General features: G+C 43.3%; 3 protein-coding genes across 3 annotated transcripts; 1 reads left to right on the top strand and 2 right to left on the bottom strand.

The window, feature by feature from the left end:
* The first annotated feature begins 559 nt into the window (after positions 1 to 559).
* On the top strand, positions 560 to 1,970 carry LOC108157802 (fructose-bisphosphate aldolase-like). The gene is made up of 3 exons (XM_017289994.2): positions 560 to 1,429; positions 1,493 to 1,692; positions 1,758 to 1,970. Exons 1-3 carry the CDS (start codon positions 631 to 633, stop codon positions 1,851 to 1,853), a joined length of 1,095 nt encoding a protein of 364 aa, XP_017145483.1. The 5' UTR covers positions 560 to 630; the 3' UTR covers positions 1,854 to 1,970.
* Positions 1,971 to 12,571: 10,601 nt separating this feature from the next.
* LOC108154500 lies at positions 12,572 to 13,012 on the bottom strand. The gene is made up of 2 exons (XM_017284800.2): positions 12,920 to 13,012; positions 12,572 to 12,861 (listed from the first exon to the last, which is right to left on the bottom strand). Exon 2 carries the CDS (start codon positions 12,833 to 12,835, stop codon positions 12,650 to 12,652), a length of 186 nt encoding a protein of 61 aa, XP_017140289.1. The 5' UTR covers positions 12,836 to 12,861; positions 12,920 to 13,012; the 3' UTR covers positions 12,572 to 12,649.
* An 81-nt stretch (positions 13,013 to 13,093) lies between these two features.
* Positions 13,094 to 13,607, bottom strand: LOC108154587. The gene is made up of 2 exons (XM_017284891.2): positions 13,513 to 13,607; positions 13,094 to 13,353 (listed from the first exon to the last, which is right to left on the bottom strand). Exon 2 carries the CDS (start codon positions 13,340 to 13,342, stop codon positions 13,154 to 13,156), a length of 189 nt encoding a protein of 62 aa, XP_017140380.1. The 5' UTR covers positions 13,343 to 13,353; positions 13,513 to 13,607; the 3' UTR covers positions 13,094 to 13,153.
* Positions 13,608 to 18,812: the final 5,205 nt, after the last annotated feature.

The raw sequence follows: 18,812 nt of genomic DNA, 5'->3' as shown, positions 1-18,812 counted from the left end.
AAAGCAATTAAAAGTCCAATTATAATGCCATTAGGCGAACGAAAGTGCTAAATACTCAGGTGGAATATAGTATACACGCATAAATAAAGATGAACTTGGTTCAATCTTGTTTTAAAATTGAAAATTTGACAATAAATAAATCAACATGGTAAACAGCGATATTGTTTATCAAAGAATCTGCTTTTGAAATAAGAACAACAAGTATGAGCAAAGATATAATATTACTATATGTCATATGCTTTATAATATTCATTATAATATTTCCATATCTCCCTCCATCATTAAAACCATCGATAAAAGCGATAAGCCAATAAATTTAAATCCATTTTACTGAGAAACGACTTATTAATTGCCATACTATCGAATGACTGTGTTTCCATTTAGTTTCATTATGACCCCTTTGTAATACTTGAATTTTTGTACCAAGGCAGTACATTTTTCCAGGCTCATGGAAGGTTTCTCATAGTAATGGCAATTTAAAATCCAATTTTAAAGATAATTCTGAGTTTTAGCGTTTACAATTTTTTACTCGACTGCAAAGATTTATGTGTCACTATTTGAGTATTTCCATTTTTTACCTTCTTATTTCCAAACTATTTTCGGCATAGTCCAAATTTTTCAGTTAACAAAATGACAACGCACTTCTATTATCCCGACAAGGAGCTGCAGGACGAGCTCAGCTGCATAGCCAAGGGTTTGGTAGCCCCTGGCAAGGGGATCCTGGCCGTGGACGAGACAAGTTCGCAGATGGGGAAGCGTCTGGAATTGATTGGGGTGGAGAATACAGAAGAGAATCGTCGTCTGTACCGTCAGATCTTGTTCACGACCGATGCGAAGATAGCCGAGAATATATCTGGCGTCATATTTCCACCCGAGGCGCTACACCAGAAGACGGACGACAGCGTACCCTTTGCCGAGGTGCTGCGCAAGAAAGGCATCCTAACGGGCATCAAGGTGGACAAGCAGTTTGTGGCACTTTTCGGCTCGGAGGACGAGTTCACCACCCAGGGATTAGACGATTTGGCTGCCCGCTGCTCCCAGTACAAGAAGGAGGGCTGCAGCTTCGCCAAGTGGCGTTGTGTCCTGAAGATCACCAAGAACACACCCTCCCACCAGGCCATTCTGGAGAATGCCAATGTCCTGGCGCGCTATGCGGCCACATGCCAATCGCAGGGTCTGGTTCCAATTATCAATCCCGATATCCTAGCCGTCGGGGAACACGATCTGGACCGGTGTCAGAAGGTCGCCGAAACCGTCTTGGCCGCCGTCTACAAGTCTCTCAACGATCATCATATCTTCCTTGAAGGCACTCTCCTGCAGCCCAGCATTGTGACACCCGGAATGCAGAGCCAAAAAAGCACTTTACCGGCGGACATAGGGCTATGTACAGTCCTCGCCATACGTCGCACTGTTCCGCCGGCAGTGCCAGGTATGTTTGAGAACACGAGAACGCTGGTATGACTTGTGCTAATTCTCATCTGCTATCTGACAGGTGTCATGTTCTGTTCTGGCAATCAATCGGAGGAGGAGGCCACTGTCAATCTTAATGCCATAAACAATGTCCCACTGTGCAAGCCCTGGGCCATGACCTTTGCGTTCGATAGGGCACTGCAGTCGTCGGTGTTACGTACCTGGGGCGGCCGTAAGGACAATGTCCTCAATGCCCAAAACGAGCTGATCAAGCGTTGCAAGGTGGGTTTAGTCTTCTAAACTTAAAATGTTACAGAGCTAATCCTTGTTATTCACGAAACCTGTAGGCCAATAGTTTGGCCAGCATTGGCAAATACATTCCTGGCTCTGTGGAAGGCTCGGCGGGCACTGAAAAGCTAATATTTGATGCTCTTGAATACTAGGTAAACATCAAGTACGAATCCATAAAATGGTTAGGTATACACAAAAATGCTAACGGAATTCGATATTAGGAAAATCCTCTTTAAATATAGAATAAAATAAAACTAATCTGATGATAATGGGATATTTTTTTTTTCTTATATAAAATTACCTTTGATTTTTCTCAATGTAATATGTGTAGTTCTCATGGATTTTAGTATATATCTCAATAATGAACCACAACCTAGATACACTTCAATAGGATTTTGGAAAATAGTACACCCATGAGGAAAAGTATGGTTCATACTAAAGGAAACTGATGCATTTATTTCCGCAATGTATGGGTTTTTTTCGATCAGTGTTACCGCTCATACTCGTATGTAGAGCATTTTGCATTCATTTAACAAAACCTGACCTGTCCCTGTCACTGGGATAGTTTAAGTGCTCCGCTGTGACTTTTGGTGGCTGACAGTTGGCCGCAGGCCGCGTGTTTGATGCCCGCTCGTCAGTCGGCGAACAAGTCGAAATATTGTTAACAAGCCTGCAAAAGAGCAGCGGACGACGGTTTGGTCCCAGCGACGACGACGACGACAACATGCCTCTTGCCTGTGCCAGAGTGTCGGCTTAATCCGCGGAGATTACCAGACGACCGAGCGACACGCAGCTGCATTTCTCTGCCACGCAGCTCTTAGCTGCAGCTTAATTAACGCCAGCGCATGCCAAAAACCAAAACGACGACCATGTGCAACGGCAACGAACAGCGGCACCACCAGCAAAAACGGCAGCAACGGCAACAACAACAACAACAACAGCCACGGTTTGAGTGCCTCGACTTAATCAAGCAGTTCAGAGCCGCTCAAGTCGGTGTCATGTTGTTGGCAAATTAGTCAGACTCTCTCGGCCTGGCTCTGGGGAAGTTAGGGGCAAATCGCAATAATTAAAATTAAAGCAGTCACTAAGTTATAGCCTCGCCTTCTGTGGCTCTAAGCAGTGGCTCCTTCCCGTTGTCACGCACAGAATTTTTAAGCAGTCCAAGTGGCAGCAGAGGGCATATCTGTCTGGGTTGTGGTAAGGATATATCTTCATTAATCATAGGGGAATTTTGTGGAGGTAGTACTCGTATTATTAGTAATTATACGATTTCCATGGCTAAGGTGAAATTAGTTAATTTCTAACGATCAGCTAATGAGGCTATTAATTGTAGATATAGCATAGCCGTTTCTCTGGTTTCTTTTTTATTCATCACAATTCTTCTCTGTAATATGTAAGCCATAGAATATACTCTACAATATTTCATTAAACCTCCTCTTCATAGGGTATTCTATTGGTCTGTCCTACTCTCAGTTGGCTGTTTCTTTTCACCTGCAGCATCGAACGGAGTTTTGTGGTTAATGCAATCGCCGTGTATCCTGAAGCCGCGAGATTGCCTCCAACCTGCCTCCCATCCACAGTCCTCAATCCCAATCAAGGCGACGCATACAACATGTCATGTTAATTGCGACTCTGTGTATGTGTGCTGACGAGTCGTCGGTGTGAGTGCGTGTGTTTGTGTGTGTGCCAGTATAAATTGCCATTATGCTCATGTTTGCTTAATATGTGGCACACAACACCCACCGAGTTCCGTTCCAGGCGTCGGCAGTGGCAGTTTCAGCAACGGCAGCAGCAGCACGCGACGCGTCAAGCCAATTAAAGCCAAATTATGGCAGCGCTTTTTTAATCACATGCATCGCTCTTCAGCTCTCCACTCACCCATTCAATCACTCACTCAGTTATTCATTTACTCAATCAGCGCTTTCAATTTACCACTGAAGATTTATGGGCGTGACGCCTTCTAATGTGGCAAGACAGATACAGATTCAGATACAAATACAGCTCCAGCTACAAAGCTGTACAAAGCCCCTCGATCGAGGGGCAGGCAGCAAAATGTTGCTCTTTGCCGGCGGCACGCGTTTATAAGAGACTTCCACAGAGACTTTGCCGAAGATCAAAGGCAAATGGCCGACAAACTTCGAACCCGATTTGAGTTTGGTCTTTAACGAGATTTCTGCCTGGCCATAAACGAGTGTGTGCGACAAGTGGGAGTGGGACCCGGAATGGGGCTGGGGCTGTGGCTGGGGCTGGGGCCACGACATAATTAGAAAAATCCAACGGTGGCGCCAGAGTTTAATTCACGGCTCGGTCTGGGGCTGGGCCCAGAGCCAGGCAGGCACAAATCACTCAGCTGTCAAACGCTTGTTTTGATTAATTTGGTGTTAATAAACGCCGCGGCGGCCGCACAAATCCTGTACCGTCCGGCAATTAATGGCCAATCGCTTGGCATTGCTCTCTGGCCGTCGCAGCGCTGGAAGTTGACGATGGCTTTTGAGCGGCCCAAACTTGGTCATGGAGCGTGAAAAACGTTTTGGGCTGTGCAGCTGAGGATGCGACTTGTGTTAATTGAAAGTTTCTGCCTGGCCATATAAAGTGAGGAAGCCAAAAATCAGTCGCCTTCGATTTCGATTTGGTTGTCTGCTGATAGCCAAAATGTTGCCGACTTGACTGACCATAAACGGCAGCACAGCACACGCGTCGTGTGGCAGGCAGATGGCAGGACGAACGGTAGAATCGCCAAGAGGCTGCAGTGTCGCTCTTGGTTTCGTTTTTTCCCATATGCGCCACATCATTTGGCCAAAAGTAAGAGGTGTTTAAAATGCTAATTTTGGGCAATGCCAGCAACTGAATCACGTACGTGTACGGCACAGTACAGTTGTCTCCATTTCTCACATGACTTAATGATGTTACAAGCCTAAAGTTCATACCTCCTCTAGTTAACTGTATAATGGCTCTGTAGTATCTTTCACTACCTTATACACATTTTGGGATCAGCTTTAATGTCCGACAACTGACACAGCAGTATGTAAATAATTTCTGTCTCCTGCTAGCTTCCTGCCCGGAGCTGCTGTCCTCCCATCAATGCGCCTGTTCAGCTGTCACCAGATCCAGCAACATTCAAGCTTCCTGGCTTGGTCCCAGTTCCAGGCCCAGCCCCGGGGGCTGACTGAGACTGAGGCAAAATTTGCTATGCCAAAATGTCAAAATGTCAATTCGAAAACGTTTAGCAGGAAAAAGTACGAGCGAGCAGAACGAGTATCTATAGAGAGAGAAACGCAGCAGCGTTGCTGCCAAATGTTGGCTAAATAAACTTTTTGGCCATCGAATGGCCAGTCGGTCGGTCCGTCATTGGAGGGAGCTCCGGCAGAGAGGCGTGTCTCTGGCAGTCGCTCAGTGGCCCTGGTCAGGTGTAGGCTCGTTTGTCTGTCACTCGCTTACATTTGCTTACCTTTCCTTTATGCAAATGCTGGTGAATTTTCATTTTCGTTTACGATTCGCTTTGGGGTTGCATAAACTCAAAGCTGGAACAAAAGTTTGCCGAAAAAGTTCAGTTCGTTTAGCCACAGAGTAAGCGATAAAAATCCTATTTCTTTGGCCACACAAGATGCTTGGGCATCCTAGCATCTTGTGTCGTCTGCTTGACAATCGTACGACATTTCTGACAAATGCAGCCGACACAAAACTCTTTTTTTTCGCTGCTTGTTGGATGACAGACAGGCTCTCAGACATGCATAGGCAAAGCGCATGTTGACAGGCCAACGAAAAATACAGCAAACAAATATATATATAAAAACCACCAAAAAATAAAAAACAAAACTACACTTTTTGTTGTAAATTTTATGCAATTTTTCAGCAGCAGCGGCATTGTGTGTGCGGTAGTCGGACAGAAGCAAAAATAAATTATACACCCAAAGTATTTCGACAAATTCAATGAGAAAAATCTGCAATTTAAATAATCCCAACTGGCATTTTGAAATGTAGCTTACACACACACACACACACAAAATGGTCGTAGACGGGCAGCTGCAGTTGCATCACAGCCTCTTGGGCTCCCTCTTGGAAAAAGGAAAACAGAAGGCGTGGCCAGTCACTAAACCAGTGGGATCATCGGTCTTAATTGAGGGAAAGGTGACACGGAACTGATAGTATTTGATGGTTAACTACTGTGTTAACACTCTGTGTACTGATATGCATGGGAAGAATTTGGAGTTGCTCTTTGGTAAAATGCAAGTGGACTTTTTGAAGAATTTCCCTGTATGTTCAATCTCTTTATTGTCTTCTGTTAGGAGACAGTTCCAGGCAGTCCAAGTTTATTACGTTATAATTATATTGTATATTATATTGTATATTTAATTTATTATTTATATGTTAAATAAATGACTTCAGAATTGGACAGAATTCAGCTTCTATGTTTAATTTAGTTTCATTTAAATGAATTACATTTCTTTTAATCATAGATAGATAAATTGTAATTTAGTTTTGAGGAAACCCGGCTAATAAAATTTAATATTCAATTATTTTTTGATTATTTTGCATCATTCCACAAAATCTTATTTATTTTTAATCCACAATTATTCACTGACTTTAATTTTAATTTATATTGAGGGGATTGTATTTAATTTATTGCTTCGATTAGCGCAATTTTTATTAAATTTGAAAGTAGATTTAGCCATTATTTGCATTATAGAAATGTTGCCATTAGACACAGAAATAAATATGGTATTCCATACGGGCAAACTAGTACTCAATAAAATTCAAATATCCGCAGGCAAATTCATAAAAATAATCAAAATTAAAACATAAATAAAATACAAGCACGTACGCAGAAAGAAAGGAAGAGAGAGGGAAAGAGAGACATACACACACACATACGGACCAAATGAATTCAATTTCGGATGAAAAATGGCGGCAATGATGAAGATGGCGACGCCAACGCGGACGGCAAGCGCGTGCTGGAGTGACGACGAGGGGTGACTGGAGGGAGGAGTGGCGTGGAGTGTTTGAGGTGAAGGTGGAATACAGCAAGAGGGAAAAACTTTATTAACATTTTTCGCATGCTGCACGTGCAGCCCGCATCTGTGGCAGGGACGACGGTGGCGGCGGCGCGCATTTCGCGCTCTTTAATGAAGTTTCATAAATTGTGAAAATCGAACGTTAATCAAATAAGGACCGAAGCAAGGCATGCACATACATACATTCGTATTGTATAAAAGGTGGCGCCTTAAAAGGCCGCAGCGAGGCGACAAACTGCAGACGTGGCCAAGAGAGAATCTGTCAATAAATCAATTAGTGTAATATAAATCAAGTGTCAAACGGGAAACCAAATCGAACACAAACTGGCCGCCCGAGGGCGCTGCTGCGGTGATGTTTCTATTTTCCGACTGACGTGGAAAATGATAGTTGCGGTCTTAATTAATTGCAACAAATTTATGTCTGACATGTGTGGCAGCAGCGGCAAAAGAGTGGGCTGCAAAAGAGCGGCAAATAGAAAATATTGCATTAATAGCTGCCCAGAGCCACAATTAGCCAAATGACAAAGCCAACACGATGCCACGGCTCATAACTCATGACGTTTTGTGGTTGTTGCTGCCTGCCTGTCACGGTGGATTTTTCAATTGCAAATATACGATTACTTCCGGGGCTAGCATGGCATTTGTTGTGGGGGACGGGCAGCGAGGCGTATGCGCAATGCGGAGCAAATGAGCCAAAGCCGAAAAGGAAATGTCAAAGCCTGCTAAGGCGGAGCCTCGTACCTGTCCCAAAAAATCTCACTAAACAACAGGGTATTTGAAAATGTAAACGCTCTGGCATTCTCTGTAGTCATTTTTCGAATTGCCATCGATAACTTGTTCCTTCTTTGGCCCTACATCCTCTGGCAGCTTAACCTGCTCTCCAGTGTACACCAGTTCTTGAGTTTCGACTTCTTTTGAAATTGTTTTTGAGACCCTAGACCCTCCGGCAGCTCCGCGCCAAACAATTTTGACATTTGACTAATGCGGAACATTAGTTCTGCCAAAAAATTTCTTAATTTACGGCTAACGCTGCTCCGAACGCTGCAGCCTCGAAGGTAAAGCCAGTTCAGGGGATTGGCAGGAGTCCCCTGGTTTGGGACGTGCATGCCGAAACCACTGCACAGAAACAGAACTTTCCCGCGCTTTATCTGCTCAAAAATTTGTCACAGCAAATAAAAACTTTTACTTTTCGCCTTGACTTGGCGCTTGTTCACTATTTTTTTTTCCTCCTCCTCCATCGTATTTGTTTTTTAATCCGCTAGCAAGAAATAAAGATAAAAACTTAAGCCAAAATAAGTTTCTATAGAAGTGTGCAGGAAAAAAGGGGTGGGCGAGAGACGAAGAGAAACAGACAGACGGAGTAAGGCAAAGAGTCTGAGGGTAGGTGGAAGTGGGATAAATTTGAAGTGCAGCAAACTGCAGCAATAATAAAATAACAGAAAAGCAATTAAAAAACAGCTGTTGGTGATTTGCTGGATTAGGGTCGGGTCTGGGTATGGGTATGGGTCTGTAGTCCAGTCAGATGCGACATTGTCGCTTTAACTGTCGCGATAACCTTGGACAGGGACACAGGAGGACACAATCCTGCACGCTGTCAGCACATAAGTTGGCGCAGCTTACCGTTAGTCAATTATGACATTATGTAATTGCCCGGACAAAGTCGTCTAGCTTTGCAAGGAGCCTTCAGGGGAGACTTCAGATAATTGAGGAAAATCAAGGGTTAAGCCAGATAAGACACAATTTTAAACAGATTTAATTGTGTACTTCAGATGGGCTACTTCTTAGCTTTGACTTTCTATTGTTCATTTTCTCTCACTCCCATTGACAGCTAAGGCTCGAAAAGAGCAATTAACAACCCATAATAACCAAAATGACTTAAAGGAATAAAAGACATACGCCCTGAACGAGAAAAAAATGGCATAGCAAAAAGAAACACACCCATATTTAAATTCTATATTCGGTTTTTACATAAAACCACAGTGAAATTACATAAAATTTACTTTGATTTAAATATAAAATGTCTTTTGATGAGACCAATATTTAATCTAAATATAAAGCACTTTAAAATAATTATATTATATTAAATGGGTAATATACATATTTATATACATATGTAAGTATAACTATTCGTACTTCTTTATGGTTTTTTCTCTAAGTATATTAACATTTATTAAAGAAATAAATATACTATCAAGCTCTCGAGCACCTGAACAATTATATATTTTATCACTAAGAAACCGCGAGTTTTACGGCTTTAATAAGAGGCTGTTGGTGATACTCGTCATATAGTGATAATCTTTTGGGATAGATATTAATTAAAAAATGATATTTTTCTAATATAGGATACGAAATTGGATGTTTTATTTTAAACTATTAGCAAGTTGCCCATCGCGCGTTAAACTGCAGCTCAATCGAGTTTTTGTCATTCGAGTATGAGGATGACGCTCTTGGAATAATATATTTGTATTTGTACGATCCCTTGTTGTTTTTGTTATTCAAAGGTAAAGGCAGATAATGAGTGACAACTGAACGAGAGTTTAAACACATGTAATATCCTGAATAAGCGTTGACTTTGTAGCTTCTTTGATTAGACATCCACATGGTAATGTTTCCCAAACGCACAACATCCTCCTGTGTCGACTTACAAGCTGTCAAATGGCCAGCTGCTGACAGTCTAATATGTTGTGGGTACTCCTTTCAGGTGTGCGGGGAAATGCAACGTTTCAATATTCATCGGTTTCTGGAACTAAGCGAACATTTTGCGTCGCGAAGTTGGTGGAATTTCCATGCTCGCTTTTGCATTTGCTTTTGTTGTTTTTTGGCTACCAAAACTTTGGCCCACAAACCACACACATGGTAATATTCATATTCAAACACCAACCGCCAGACAAAGGGAGAGACAGAGAGGGAGCCACATGCATAGACATCGTTTTTGCATTCATGGAGCATATGTTCCAGCTACCGATTTAGTTTTCGTTTTACGGTGTGAAGTTTCACATTAAAAGCATTTCAGGCAGATAAATAGAGCATGAGAGAGTTTCGATAGAGGGAACTCTCCTCCCTTCTATGATGTGTCTGTGTGACGCCTTATCACTGATAAAGTTTTTGTTTTTGCTCGGGTGGTAAAATTATAATATAATTTCAACTGCGAGTACGAGTACTACTCATGCAAATAACTCAAATTAAAGTTTTTGTGCCTATGGGGCACACAAATACTCACACACGCATACTGGGGCAGACAGCGACCGCCATCTTGTTTTTAGTTTTCGGATAAAAGTTGAGAGCACGCACACGACGAGGCAGACAAACATGACCCAAAGGCATAAAGCACTACTTACTTATAACTCTCGAGCAGACTACGAAGATATGTAAGACACTGGACGACAGGACTTGGGATTTATCACTAAAATATCTCTCTATTATACAAAAATGTTTTGTCCTCGTCCTATATAGTACTCGTATCGGCGCACAATATAAGGGAGTGTGCAGGGGACTTGCCTCCTAGTTGTTTTTTTTTACAGTCCATTTAGACTCCGTGTAGAAGTCGTGCCCAAATTGCAGCTACACCTTTTCGATTCACAGACAAATCTGCTTAAAATTCCGACCACAACTGTTACCAATCTCTTACTTAAGACAATGCCCCAACAATTTGCATACTAGTGTAAGTAGTCGTAGATGTAATTACAGTTGCCTGTGCCTTTGCATCCATTATCACTCCATACGCCGAACAATTACGGAGCGGGGCGTTGACGTCGTAAAAATCCTTTAAGTGTGCATTTAAACTATTTCCCAAGTAGCCTCGAAGCGCCTTTGGTGAGCCTCGTCAGCACTCTGGTTGGACAGCATCAATAACGGAAAAGTTTTGGGCCGAAGCCCAGCAACCCGGACACAACAGCAACACACACCAGGCACAAGGCACCAGGCACCAGAGAAGTGCAAAAATTATGGCCACACTTTCATTTTTAGCTGGAGAGGAATTGGGGTCCGGGTCCGGGTCCGGCATGGAGGTGGAATGGTCAGGACAATGCCCCAAACGAGATAAGGAAACGGATGGAGGAAGGAGTTGAGGGAGCGATGCAGTATTCTTGAAATGCAGCCAAGCCGCAACTATGTGGCCTCCATAAAGTTGAGCCGTCACCAGAGAAGTCCCCAGCCCGTCCGCCCCGACCGACCTGGGGTAAAGTTTTTTTAGGGCCAGCTTGTGTTTATAAGATGGCCAAGTAAGAACGTTTGGCTATCAGTTGGCCAGAACTTTACTGCTTACGTTCATCATATTTACGCGTGAGTTTGCAGAAGGAACGGAACTTTGCCGTTGCCAGAGCCCAGAGACCGGGCTACCAAGATACCAGAATATTCGTACAACGAACATGCGGCTCCTGCAACAAACTGCAACGATTGCTGTCAGCTGCAAGGCTCCGGGCGGCAGCCACTTGAGACTCCTTTTGAAAATTGTCCAACAAGGCACCATGCGCCATCCTGCCACCTGCCACCCCCAATGGACATTGCAACAACTGACTGATAAATGTCGCTGCTAAGGCAGCAAATACGACTGAAAACATTTCCTTATTTCCTGCCCGTCCATAGTCCTCTGTATTCCACTGTCCGCTGTCCGATGGCCGACTTTTGCGACAGGAAACTTTTAGACCAAAAAGGAAACCCAGAGCAGCGGAAGGCGTTCTGGGGAGCCCTTTTTTATGCAAGTCATAGAAATTTACAAGCCCCAGTGACAAGGACGTTTAGTTTACGGAGGCTACGCGGTAGACAGTGATGAGAGTTTGGCTTTTCTTTAAGGCACAAAAAACACCTGAAAAGAGCTTAAGTCAAATCAATATCTTTTTCAGAATCTGTAAGCCACAAACTTCTCAAACTTAAAATCAGTTTCAATTATTTTCCACATAACTTTGAATTTTCTGCGAAAAAATAAATAAATAATTATTTCTTTACAAATTCTTTTCAATATCCAAACATATATCCACCCACTTAACCTTAACTTTCCCTAACCTTAACTTGAAGCTGTTGAGGCTGTCATCACTGGTGTGTGGCGTGGGACATTTTGCTGGGGGAAAACTTTGCAACATTGGCATATGCAATTGGGTTTGCTGCACATCCTGTCGACAGCTTGGACTTGCCAAAGTTTTTCCACAGTTAAATGTTTTCTTCTTTTTATTTCTTACACTCTTCTCCCTCATATATTTTTTGGGCATTTTGAGGCGGTCAGGCAAAGTTTTTAATGAATTTTATAGCAGGCCGTGTGTTAGGCTCTGAGACGATTCAATCCCCGATCTGAGCTTACGAAACTCTGGGCTATTCGAAGCCATGATAAGGGGGGGCCAGGCCAAAGGTGCAGTCGGGCCATTCCAGCTAATCACGCCAGCCGGACAGACCGACGGATAGACACACGGACAGACAGACCGCTTTGACTTTGATGGGCTGTCGTTGTTGGGATTTCTGGTGTTGATGTCGGCGCTGGTTTCGGCATTAAATGCAGGCACATTAAAGCCGCGCAGAAGCCATCGTCACCGACGGCGACTGACAAGCGTTGAGTCAATTACATGGTAATAAACTAATGGCCAACGTGCTCGCCTGGCGACGACGTCATTCACCATCATCATCATCACATCACCAGCAACCATCAGCGTTCAGCCTTCAACCGACCATCAGCAGATTTGGTCTTTAACACTTGTTGAACTTCCCATGCCAAATATAATTGGCACAAAAATGAAGTTGATTCGATACTCGGTTTCGGCTTAAAGGCAAGCGTTGAAGACAAAACTAGGAAGCAAAACTGACTGGAGACTGGAGCTGTGTGACCGCATTCACAATATATACTCAAAATCCACAAAATACACCAAAAACTATTTCACATTTTTGCAGATATATTCATGTTCACATTGATAATAACAATAACAATTGTAAGAATCCTTTCAATGACCGCCCTAGGCATGCACACATTTATTGATGTTGAGCAAGTAGGTGGACCCCGGGGGACAGGTGCCGTGGATGGGTCGCTCCTTGACACACCGATCGCTCTCAGCGCTGAATCCCGAGGGACAGCTGCTGGCCCAGGCACCGGCCATCAGGGACAACAGCAGGAGCAGTAGCCAAGTGCATTTCAAGAGCATGATGATGGATGATTGCTTCCGCTTTCCTACACACAAAGTAAACACTTTAGACACAGCAAACAAAACACCAACGCCTCGACTCACCTCAGACAAAACTGAAAATGCAACTATTTGTGGGAGTGCAGCTGAAACGGATCTTATATAGAACAAATGCACTAGAGGCTGATTACACAGATTCGACCTCGGTCCAGTTATGGTCATCTGACACGAATCACTGATAACGCCGAACGGCAGCAAAACAACACACATTTTTTTTTATAAGTTTCTCTTAGTTTATTTTTATTCGATTTTGCCAGATTAGATGTTACTTCATTTTGTTTAGGACTTGTAGACACACTTGTTGATACTGGCTTTGTATTCGGAATTGTGTGGGCATTCGCCGCGGATGGTACGGCTAGTTATGCACTTGTTGCCCTCATTCTTGAATGGTGTGGGGCATTGGGGCTTGGCCGAAACAGCCACAGCAATGATGGCCAGAATGAAGACTGCGAGCCAGGAGAAATTCATTTCGATAAAAGCTGCAGCACAAAAGTAAAGAAAAATGTTCATTAATCAGTATTTAATATAAAGAAAATTCTGGAAACTATTAAGAGGAGATAGAATTTCTAAAGAATCTGCCAGATAAGCATTTTTTTTTGTAATCTCTTCAAAGCTGCAATTCCTTCTCCATCACTTACTTAGTTGTCTTCGCTTTGTAGATGAGCAAACTGAAGTAGTTCGGCAGCTGGCTGTCTCTTTTATAGACTGCCGAAAACACAGCCCCAAATCTTTATCGCCCAGCCACCGGATCGAACCTTTGACACATTAGCGGCACTAGAGCTTTATTGATAAGGTAACAGTGAAGCATACAGAACTGTTTGGAAGGCTTGGCAGCATATGTGGCATGCTGGATGTCTATCTTCATCAACGGCAAAGCTCAAGCAGCTGTGGGAGCATCTGCCACAAAGGAAGTTGGCACCAATCCACGAGGGAGAAGCACAACAAAAGTCATTTGCATGGGAGGGTACACTGCTTCTGAATGGGATCGAATAGGCGCTGAAGTAGGCGTGAAAAATCAGCGATGACGATGTCGATGGCAACGAAAAATTTCGCATGGAGCAGATTGACATCAAATTGTCATGGGAACAGGTGAAACTGAAGGAGCACTTTTGGCATTGTCCGGCCCTAACAATGGACCTGAGGATTGAGGGCGCCGCGCCATTGCCTTCATCTGATCTGGTTGGCGGCCTGTCACTCGCAAGAGCACAATGGACACGGCCATGGACATGGGACATGGGACATGGTCGACTCTCTTCTACGCTTTTGTGTGTCCAGCATATGTCATTCATATACAATTACGTTCGCTATACAATTACGATAGTCGCAAGATGCGAAATGTGGGTTCAAAGTGCACTGAAAACAAAGTATTTACAATCTCAAACTTATTGATTTTTTTCGTTGGACAGCTCATGATCTTAACAACTCAATACAAGTAGATTGTATGTGCAAGATTTAAGACACATCTATTTAAACTTTTGCCATTATTTGGGTTTCAAGTGTACGAAAAAGTTGAAATATAACTGAACACTTGGGTCGTTTCTTAACGTCCAATTTACAAACCGAAAGGGTTTTCGGCGTTTAATTGTTTTAAAGTTGAAATTTTATGAAATTTTAAGAGAAAAAATACGTTTGTTTGGAAGAGTAAAAAATGGCTTTTGTCAACAAAATAAAAAACGAACGTTAAACATAAATAATATAAATTTTTCAGTACTTAAATACAAATTTATACAAAAGATTGACATATAAATAAATATATTTATAAATTATTATTAAAAAATTCATTACTACATTAAACAAAATTGAATAATTTTATAAAACGCTTAAAATATTTATTTTCATATATAAAAAATTGTTTTTTTTAAATATTTATTAGTAATTACTAAATCTGATAACTATGCCCTGTAATAATAAAAATTGTATTATTATTAATTACTAAAATTTGTAATTACTATTTTTTAATTTTAATTTACTTTATTTTATTTAAATTTATTCTTCTAGAATATGCTTTCAGGGTATTCAGTCTTTAATGTGCACTGCAATTATCCAGAACGAGTTCGTACCGCTATTATTTTATTAATTAATTTCAATTATGCTTTTGTTGATTATTTTCAGTTATATTGTGGAATGGATCACAACAATCACAGCTCTAATCTACATTAAACAACTTATATTTAGCTTTTAATGTTTTGCGCTCTGTGTACAGTTTTTGGGAATTTTCGTGCGCATAAATCAAATGCTAACGAGCCATAAAGCTTCATTGTCAGGCCATGCACGAGAGTTCAATATTTGTATGTTATAGTTTCGATTTGATGTACGACAAACTGTTTTCGAAGGTGGCCTCTCAATCCCATCTTCTCCCATCCCATCCCCAGCTCTTACCAGAGACGAGAGCGATGAGCAGAGTGCGTCATAATTCACTCAGCACTTGGTGGGTTTTCGATTCGGATACGGTGACGTGAGGTACGGTTCAGAGTGTGCTCTGGTTCAGTATGGTTTGCGTGTCTGGAGCGACTTCTTCACTTGGTCAGTGGTCACTGGTCACTGGTCACTGGCCAGTGGTCGATTGTCGTTCGGTTCGGGGTAAAGATTGCTGTTCGTTCGGCTCTGGTCATGCCTTTGGCTTTGAATTATTGATGGGCGTATTAGGAAGATTAATGTGATGAGCTGTGGGGCACACAGAGTTTTGTCGTTCGTCGTTGTCGTTGGTCATGTTAATGTCTTCATTGTCGGCTTCAAGCTTCAAGCTTTACCTTTGCCGCTGCCGTTGCCGTTGCCATTGCCGTCTCCCTTTTGTGGGTGGTGATTGTGTGAGTCTTAGTGCGTGTGTGGGTGAATCACTTCGATTGAGCACCATACAAAACAGCCATAACGTTCATCACTATCCCTGCTTGCCACCACCTCTCGGGCCTGGTCTTGGTCTTCCTTATTTTGGGTTGAGGTCGAATTGGTCATTTTGTCGTTCCTTACGGTTAGCTCTCGACTCGGGGCTGTTTCTCCTGCTTTTTTTTTGGTTGCATTGCGCGCGTCTATAAGCCATTTTTCTTCCTACTTCACATAAGTTTTAAGCTGTGTGTAATTTATTTTTATAGCCCCTGTTGCCGACGCAAAGATTGCAAATATGTAGTTGACCAGACCTGGGCGATTCGTTAGTTACGGTTGAGAGTTGTGGCTAGGAGGGGTTTGGGGTACCAATCACCCTATAAGGGCGTCAAGATCTCATCGATTTAGGGCAACGAACATTCATATACCGTATATCGGATTGCTATAAAGAATATTAATGACAGAAGGCGATTTTCTATAGAAAGATTTTTTTGCTGTCAAGTAAAGTCCCTTTTCAATATTTGCATTTAATCTTCATTTGTGGACTACCACAGCAGGCAGCTTCTGTGTGTTCGGGTTCTCTGCAAAACTTCATTTCGCTTCTAATTATTGCATCCATCAGCAACAAAATGGGGCAAAATGGGGTTTTTAGCCATTACCCGCGGCTTATGCCTGGACTGCGGCAACCTCAGACATTGACTTTGGTCAAATTGTGGCAGGCCAGGCACATTTTGGAGCTCATCAGTAATACAGTTACATAGTTGATCCCCCCCCACCAGTAGGGCAGGAGCAGGGGTAGGGCTAAGTGCAGGACTGGGGCTGGTACTGGTGCTGCTGTCCTGGGACTGGAGTCAAAGCCAAAACCGAAACCAATGTTGATTTTATTGCTTGCCGCAATGTTTTTAACTTTTGTGCGAACGCCGCCGCTGCTGCCACTGCTGCCACTTCTGCCACTGTCACTGCCGCCGCTGTTGCTGTTGCTGTTAGTGTTGCTCCCCCGGGTGCAGGCAACTGTCGCGTTGCATGTTGCTGCTATTACTGCAGCACAGCATTTAACCACTCAGGCTACCCAGGCAACCAGCCCAAACCAATCCAGACCAGACCCAGACCCAAGCCGAGTCGAGCCGTGCCATGCCAAAACGTGCTGAGTTTTCGTAATTAGTGCACAAGAGTGCAGCATGATGGCCACGTGCAGCATTCAGGATGGGCCATGAGGCACGAGGCATGGAGCATGCGGCTGGAACTGGGGTGGGGGCTGGGGTAGACAAGAAGTCAAACACTCTCCTCGGAGTTTAGCTGGGACTCACGTTTATGTGGGGCTGCCTTTTCGGCCTTTCGGAGTGTGACATGGCCATGGCAATGTCTGCGTCATCTATCGCCTGCTTGTGTCGGTTGTTTGTTCTGCTCCTGCCACTGCCACTGCCACTGCTGCAGTTGATCTGAGTAAGTTGTAAGTTGTAAGTTGTCGCCTTCAAGCCCGATCCTTTAGCCCACTCTTTGCGAAAATTGAATTGGCAATCGGGTGTTGCAGATTAAACCCAAAGAATAAAAGGAGTACGAAAGGTACTTGGATGCTATGGTTCGAGTAGTTCCTCGATTCATTCGTCATTTAGTTCTGTAAGAAACAACTGTCTTTGATGTTGCTTTTGGTCTTTTTCTTAAGTAATCAATACTCGGAACATACCAAATCAGTTGTATAGTTTTTAAAAACTTTTGAGTAGTCATGGCAGTGTCGGCTCTTTATATCTGCCTCCTTTTTTTGGTGGCCCAGCAGCGCTAACGACATTGGCAGGCGGCAGCGTTGGGCAGCAAACAGTTTTGAGCTGCCATGGCCTTAATTTTGCTGATTATGGCAGCAACCAGGCAAACTTTTGGCCATTAAAAAAGATTCGTTTTAATGAGTTTGGCAGACAAGGCAACAAGGTACCACAGCCCAGGCCAGCCCAACGGGGCTCTCTCCATCCTCACCTCCACCTCCACCCACTTTATCGGTAGCAGAAAAAAAACTGTCGCTGTTTATCTTTTGCCGGTCGGCAGTCAAAACGGCACCCAAGGTCTGGCCCCCGAAACTGGACCTCAAATGTATATGGAAAATCTGCATTTTAGTGCAATTAACATTTGGGGATGGATGCAATGGGTTGCATCTGCATTGTGCTGTCTGTCTGTGCCATAAATCAGCATAAATTGAGTGCACAAATAAAGTAATTGTCCGCGGGCCATTTATGGCCGTTTAATTTCTGGGCCAACACCAGCGGAAAGTAAGACTTTTACCTGTGGCCACATTTGGAGGCTAATTTAAGGAGCCGAGTCGATGATGAGGGCGCTATAAAATCACTTGTCCCGCTAATTGAATCTCCGCCACAATTAAACGAAAAAACTTTCTCGTTGTGGGCCCCCTTCATCAGAAGATTGACATCTGTCATGGCGATAACCGCAGAGGGACTTTGGTTTTGGTTTGGTTTCCTTTTTTGCGATTTGGTTTTTGGCATAAAATGCAGATGCAACTGGCGCATTGCTCATTTTCTCACTGGCTCATATTGGAGGAACTTGGGTAATTTCAATATTTCACAATAAATCGCAACGCCGCCAACGCTTTGGACTTTCTCTGAATCCGAATCCCCCATCACATAACGGTTTGACAATTTGCAATGCGCCCGCGCCTGCGCCGCCTGTCACTCCAATTCAACTCCGAGAAGTCGGGAGATCGTCGTCGGGATCGTCCCATGAAAAATGCATAAGTGACGAAAAAAAACCCACTGCCCAACTCCAACCACAGTGATGCCCGAACTGCCGCGTGGAAGGCAGAAAAAGATACTGCTGACCGACTTGACCGTATATGGACTTGTTTACTCCTTATGTTTATTAGTCCAAGTCCACTCCACTCCAGTGCAGTGCAGTGCGAACGCCTACTGACCGACTGACTGCCTCCTTCGGGCATGAGCCGCAACAATGGGGCACGTTATTGGTCATCGTCCGAGGTTGTTGTGAAGTGAAATTAAGTCATTTTTCAATGCATTGTATAAGAGTGTGTGGCAAATAAGTGGGAGAGTCCAAGTACAGAAGTGCTGAAAGAAGGAGAGTTGAAGGAGAACCTATAGAGATAAATGAGTGCGTCGGT

The sequence above is a fragment of the Drosophila miranda genome, chromosome 2 (assembly GCF_003369915.1).
Source record: "Drosophila miranda strain MSH22 chromosome 2, D.miranda_PacBio2.1, whole genome shotgun sequence".
Taxonomy (NCBI): Eukaryota; Metazoa; Arthropoda; class Insecta; order Diptera; family Drosophilidae; genus Drosophila; species Drosophila miranda.
This window is presented reverse-complemented; position numbering and strand designations above follow the sequence as displayed.